Genomic DNA, 6,701 nt, shown 5'->3' on the forward strand with positions numbered 1-6,701 from the left:
TATAATAAATATATTCAAAAACAATATGCACTCCAGATTTGCCATTAGTGGAATAAGGGATCGTTTAGATTATTTTAGAAAGTTCCTAATTTGACTTCTCATTGAATACAAAGTGTGTTAAGGGTACTAACAATCCAATATCTTTGGTTTTGGTCTAGTTTCAAATCCGGGTTCGAGTTAGAGAATTCATCAAAATTGAATTCGAAACGGAATCAAGCGGTTTTTAATTTTTTAAAATTATCATTGAAATATATCTATTTAATTTCGGTTAACTCAAGGATGGATAAAATATTTGAATATTCGTCTCTTTGACATTCCAAGCATCTGTTCTCTCATAAAGCAATCAGATTAAAATTGGTAATAACCACACTTTAGTTCTCTTCCAAATTGATTTGCTTTCAACCTCCACATTAGACCGAGCTTTTAAATTGGAGCAGCGAGCTAGCATAATCTATTCTCGTGTATTGTTAATGAGATATGTTATTGCTGGAAATTAGATCCGGAGGTGACCGCGAACCAGGAAGAGGAGCTTCTGCTGGGCAGTGGCGGACAGCTGTCTCCAGCGGACCTACAAGAAGCCTAGGCCGAAGGATCTGACAAAGACCCTCTGATATTTAAGTCAAAGAGGGATCCTTAGATATTTTAAAGAAGAGAGCTTTTCTGGCGAGGGGAGAAGATGATTCTCTCCCCGGAGTCCCCCCTCTTTATAGGAGGGGGTGTAGCGGTTACTCGCAATCGGATGTGATTGCGCAAATTTTGGGTCAAATGAATTACCTTATATGACACGAAATTTCAGGCTAGCTAGCAATCGGTTGAGATCGCAAGGATTCGAATTTTGACAGTTGTGGCGGCGGAGACTACGGGATTTGATCCCGAATATGGAAGATTTGGTGCTCCCTTCTTTATGTAGACATTTCGATTTGGAGACCAGCTTGACTGTTGGTGTAGTGGGGGTCGGCCTTAACTTCTGAGTAGGTCTTTTTTGGTCTCGAGGTCAATCGAACTTTGCTTAGCTGAGACCATGCTTGCCGAGATCACACTTACCAAGGCCGTGCCTGCCGGGATCGTGCTCGCCGAGATCAGGCTTGCTGTCGGATTCGGATGCTTTAACCATATGCATGGGGTGATCTATTTTTTTTTCTTCATCAAGATATCTAGCACCTCCCCTTACTAATGAGGATTGGGGCCAAGCATCATCAAGGAGGAGGTAGGGTGTTACTGGCCTTGCCCACGAGAAGACATCGCTTCTCTTACGCACGATATCCATCGCGTGAAAACGCGCGATGCGAAACATAGCATAGGACTTCAAATTTATTTAAAAATATATCTCAGCATCACGATCCTTGTTTGCAGCAATCGACGTAGGGGGACGCATGCATTTGCACAGGACAGATTCATATGACATCTTTGATATTATGATCATTCAGATCATGGCTTCATTATGGTACATTGTTATGTTTATTTTTCTTTATTTTCTGTTTGATATGGCAAAATGGAATTCCGCCACTTATTGCGCGCCATGCTGAGTTCGACTGGGGACGCTGAATGGAAAGTGGTGTCGAGTGGCAATTCTCATCAAACTCGCCACGTTTGCCACATAAATTGAAGATCAATCAGTACGAGAGGAACATTGTGGCTGCGTCGATCACATCAATCAGTAATTGTACGATTATATGCAACAACCAATGGGAATGGGGCCTCACCCTACCCCAAATACCAATCAAACTGCCGGCAAGCCGCGCAACCACAAGAAATCTTCTGCTGGAAAAGGACCCATCGTTCCAGGTTGGTCCCTTCCCACCCTCCTGAAAGCTCAATGCCCCCCCCCCCCCCCCCCCTTCCACCTCCGCTCTCCTCCTATCTTTTTTACTTCATCACTCCTTGTCCCGGGAGTCCACCGATCCAACGGTCAGGAACCAATTAATCAATTAGAGAGAGACAACCGTCGTCCAATCATTGGAAGTCATCACTCGCCGACGCCGAGCCGCGGAGCGCCACCACCCGGCCGGGCGACGCCGGCGGCGGGTCCGGCCGCTTCCCTCCGCCTCGGACTTCGCCGGCCTTGCGGGTGTCGCCGCCGGGCGGGGGCTCGTCGTGGCGGATCTCGCGGAGGAGCGCGGCCACGTCTTTCATGGTGGGGCGGTCGTCGGGGCGCGTGCTGGCGCACATGAGGGCGATGCCCATGGCCTGGAGCATCTCCTGGACCTGGGTATCCGGGCGGCCCTGGAGCCTCGGGTCCACCACCTCCACCGGGTCCCGCTTCCTCCTGAGATGGTCCTGGACCCACTGGACCACGTTCTGGCCCTCCCCGAACGTCGTCGGGTCCACCGGCCTCTTCCCTGTGATTATCTCCAGCAGCATCACCCCGAAGCTATACACGTCGCTCTTCTTCGTGATCCTAGTCATACAGGCGTACTCTGCATTCATATCACAGCCGTCAAGTTCATAACTATCGAATCTATCTAGCCGTTAGAAGAGAGGAAAGAAGCAGCGGCAGCAGAGGACGCTTAGGCTCACCGGGGGCGATGTAGCCGTACGAGCCTGCGAAGAGGGGAGGGGTCGAGTTGCCCCCGCCGGCGGCTGTGGCGGCGCTGTCGTCGGTGGCGCTGGCAAGGCCGAAGTCCGCGAGGCAGGCCTCGTACCTCTCCCCGAGGAGGACGTTGTCGGCCTTGACGTCGCGGTGGAGGATCGGAGGGACGCAGTCGTGGTGGAGGTAGGCGAGGCCCTCCGCCACCCCAACGGCGATATCCAGCCTCATCTCCCACTCCACCGCCGGCCCTCCGCCGCCGTGGAGGAGGTCCCCAAGGGTCCCATTCGGTAGGTAGTCGTAGAAGAGCAGCCGCGTCCGGCGGTTCGCCGCCCAACCGAGGAGGCGGACGATGTTCCGGTGGCGGACGCGGGCCAGGGCCCCAATCTCGCACGCGAACGCCGCCGCCGCTGCCTCGTCGCACGTCCGGAACCTCTTGACGGCGATCAGCGCTCCCGTGGACGGGATACTGGCCCGGTACACCACCCCAGACCACCCCCGCCCGATGACGTTCGCCGCCGTCAGGCTCCTCGCCACGTCGGCGACCCCGATCCCGAACTTCTGGTACAGCGTCATCTCCCACGGGGGCGACATGTCCCCGTCCTTCTCCTCGTCCTCGCACACGCCGCCACGCTCCCGCCTGCGGCCGAGGAAAACGAGCGCCGCTGCCGCGAGCAGCGCCACGGCAACGGAGAGGAGCACCACGGTGGCCACGCGGGCGGCCCTCCGGGCGTCGTCCCGGGCCTTGTTACCCTCACTGCCGGAGCAGCGGGCGAGACAGAGAGCGGGGTTGCCTTCGAGATCGCCGATGGGGAGCTTGGAGAAGAATGGGCTATCGGGGACGTGGCCGGAGAAGTTGTTGAACGAGATGTTGAGTGCGACGAGGTTCTGGAGCCCGACCAGGGGCTGTAGATCGCCGGAGAGGCGGTTGTGGGAGAGATCGAGCACGCCGAGCCTGTTCAGGTCGGAGAACTCGTCCGGGATCTTGCCGGAGAGAGAGTTCCAGCTCAGGTTCAGGGCAATCTCCAGGGCCAGGATCTTTCCGAGACTCGCCGGGATCTCGCCGGAGACCGCGTTCTTGCTGAGATCCAGAAGCTGGAGCCTCGAGCACGACCCCATCTCCGGCGGGATCTGGCCGGAGAACCGGTTCCCTCCAAGGATCAGCTTGGTAAGAGAGGTCAGCAGCCCAAGATTCGAAGGCAAACCTCCTCCAATCGAGTTGCCGGACAGGTCCAGGAACTGGAGCGAGACCAGGCCCTCGAAGAGACCCTCCGGCAAGGCCCCGGAGATTGCGTTGGAGTGGAGGTCGACGAAGGTCAGGTTCCGGCACCCGGCTATCTCCTGCGGGATGGGCCCAGCGAGGCGGTTTGACCCGAGGTCCAGGAAGCTGAGATTCTTCAGCGCCCCGATCTCCGGCGGGATCGTGCCGGCTATCCGGTTACCGTTGGCCCTGAAGCGGATCAACGACGAGCAATTCCCGAGATCCGGCGGTATCTCGCCGGACAAATCATTTTCCAGGAGCAGCAGCTTGCTGAGGCTCCGCAGCCGGAAGAGCCCTTTGGGGATCGAACCCGTCAGCCCGTTTTGGGAGAGGTCCACCGCCTCCAGACTCGCGCAGTCGCCGATCTCGGGCGGGATGCTGCCAACCAGCTTGTTCTCCCAGAGGTACAGCATCCGGAGATTCCCCAGCTGGCCGAGCTCCGCCGGGATCGCGCCGGAGATCTGGTTGTTGTCGAGCTCGAGGTCGGTCAGGTTCCGGCAGTCGGCGATCGCCGGCGGGATGGGGCCGGAGATTTGGTTGACGCTGAGCTGGAGCTCCTGGAGGGCGGTGAGGTTACCGAGGGTGGGCGGGATTCTCCCGGTGAGGCCGTTCATCGAGAGATCGACGACCGAGAGTTCGCTGCAGCCGCCGAGCTCCGGCGGGATCACGCCGACCAAGTTGTTCTGCCAGAGCAGCAGATTCTTGAGCTTCTTGAGGTTGCCGAGCTGGGGAGGGATGGAGCTGGAGAGGGAGTTCTCGTAGAGGTAGATGTTCTGGAGCTCGTCGCATTGGCCTACTTCCGGTGGGACCGGACCGGAGAGCAGGGCCGTGTAGATGGCCAAGGTTTCGAGCTTCTTGAGCTGGCCGAGGGATGGCGGCAGCGACCCCGAGATGCTCGTCTCCGCCAAGCCTAGCATTGCGAGGCTGGTGCAATTGCCAATCTCAGGGGGCAATGCCCCGTGGAGGTTCTTGTTCCCGCCCGCCCGGATCACTTCCAGATTGGCGAGCCGGCCGATGGTGGGCGGGATCTCCCCGGCGAGTTGGTTGTCGTAGATGATGAGCCACCGGAGAGCCGAGAGGTCTCCGATCTCATTCGGAATCGGGCCCTCGAGCCGATTCGAGTTGAGCTGGAGCCGCTGGAGCCGGCTCCCGGGGCGGCAGAGGCCGCGAGGGATGGTGCCCGTGAGCGCGTTGAAGCTCAAATCCAGTTCCGTCAGCCGGGGGAGGTCGCCGAGCTGCGGCGGAATCGGACCGGACAGATTGGTGCCGGAGAGGACGAGCTTGGTGAGCGAAGCGGCTAGCGCGCTTAGATTGCGAGGCGCGGCCCCGAACAAGTCAATGTATTGCAAATTCAGCTCCACCACGCGGTTGTTGGCGTCGCAGAAGACGCCTGACCAGCGACATGGGGTTGGATCATTGGGATTCCAATCGGAGAGGGCGTCGGAGGAAGCGTTCAACGTCCGCTTCCAAGAGAGGAGCGCCTCGCCTTGGGCATCGATGGCGAGGGCGCCCAGGCCGAGGAGAGTACTCGAGGAGAATGCTAGGATGGAGAAGAGGGCCCTCCATATCCCCACTGTCACGGACATCACTCAGTCCAAGATTGCTCCTTTGCTGGCTGGGGGAGCGAGTGCAGGAAGAATGGAGCAGACCAAGAAGAGGAGAGAAGAAGGGAAGAGGGGAGGAGGGACAACCATGTCTCCATATGGTTTAAAATATCGTTGTAGCTTTATATGTGACCTCAGCGACCCATAATCTCCGGATCCAAGACCAGCTAGACCATGCTCGTGGTGCTGGAAGATGGAATTTGGATGGCGTCCCGGGATTTGTTTAATATGTACCCCAGAAGAGGAGAGGAGTAATTTATTGAAAGGGAGAGATGGGGCCGGCGAGGCTTTGTAAGTATTTCATGGCCCTATCAACTTTTTGGTGTAGACATGTCATGGAGTTGTAACATGGTATGGAGATTTCAAAAACGCTAGGAAAACTTCTGGGAAGGGTTTGGGTTGCATAAAAGCTGCTGAAGTCCACCATGGCTGATCACCGGTTACAGAGAGAGAGAGAGAGAGAGAGTGAGAGTTTTCCCTCTCGTGGAATGATTTCTGGTAGATCTACCTAACCTAGATGGTAGAAAAGAATGAAGGGACATGAACTCGACTCATGTGAGCAGAGGGAGGCATCTAGATCTAATCTAGTTTTGTTTATGGCTTTTTAACTGATCCCCTCTGCTTAGCTGTACTTCGTACTATTAGGAAGCCACCATTCTCTGTTTAGCAGTTCGTATGGGGTGGATCACACATATCTAGATCCAGATAGATAGATCTGCCTCTAGCTTAGCTCCAACGGTAAAAAGTATTAGCTAAAGACCATATCGACAGGGGTTTGGTTTGGATTAGTTACATTAATGAGGTTACATACATTGTTTCTGGTGCCTAGTTCCTTGCACCGGAAGGTGTTCGACTATCTTGTGGCAAACAAAACCTCGTAGACGAGGTTTTGGAGTCCATAGAACCTCGTAGACGAGGCCAGATTAGGAACATTTTCAGTCACGCTCCTTGTATGCCGTGGTGTTTATCTATTGTTTCGAGCCTGATAGGGCTATACTCGGTTTATACTTCTTGATAGGTTTATAATTTTTTTTACGTGCCATACCATAGCTCTGCTAATCAGTGGAAAAGAGCGATACCTTGGAAATGCATTAATTCTGGTATTATGTAGTGCTCCTCGTTTGGATATGATTAATGTAACACTTGCCTGTAAATAAAACAGGCGTAGACTCTTCCAGGATCTCGAGGGAACATGCCATCTCAAAATTGTTATGTTCGACTCAAGGCACTGCTCGCTTATGCACCAAGAGTCCGAATGAGATTTATTCTTTGGCCCCGCTTGACATTATGTAAGATCTTTTGATAATGA

The 6,701-nt window shown here is 54.8% G+C and overlaps 1 protein-coding gene across 1 annotated transcript; it reads right to left on the reverse strand.

Moving 5' to 3' along the window:
- Positions 1–1,645: 1,645 nt before the first annotated feature.
- On the reverse strand, positions 1,646–5,895 carry LOC103703785 (uncharacterized). Its single transcript, XM_008786768.6, has 2 exons — positions 2,518–5,895; positions 1,646–2,417 (listed from the first exon to the last, which is right to left on the reverse strand). The coding sequence occupies exons 1-2, from the start codon at positions 5,372–5,374 to the stop codon at positions 1,954–1,956; spliced, it is 3,321 nt and encodes a 1,106-aa protein (XP_008784990.3). The 5' UTR covers positions 5,375–5,895; the 3' UTR covers positions 1,646–1,953.
- Between the last annotated feature and the right edge of the window lie 806 nt (positions 5,896–6,701).

This window comes from Phoenix dactylifera, chromosome 7 (assembly GCF_051530095.1).
Source record: "Phoenix dactylifera cultivar Ajwa chromosome 7, Ajwa_hap1_PhDact_Kaust_v1.1, whole genome shotgun sequence".
Lineage (NCBI taxonomy): Eukaryota > Viridiplantae > Streptophyta > Magnoliopsida > Arecales > Arecaceae > Phoenix > Phoenix dactylifera.

Coding starts and splice junctions, on each gene's coding strand:
- LOC103703785 (XM_008786768.6), bottom strand. CDS start 5,374: ATGTCCGTGACAGTGGGGATATGGAGGGCCCTCTTCTCCATCCTAGCA. Junction 2,418..2,517: donor GTACGGCTACATCGCCCCCG/GTGAGCCTAAGC, acceptor ATATGAATGCAG/AGTACGCCTGTATGACTAGG.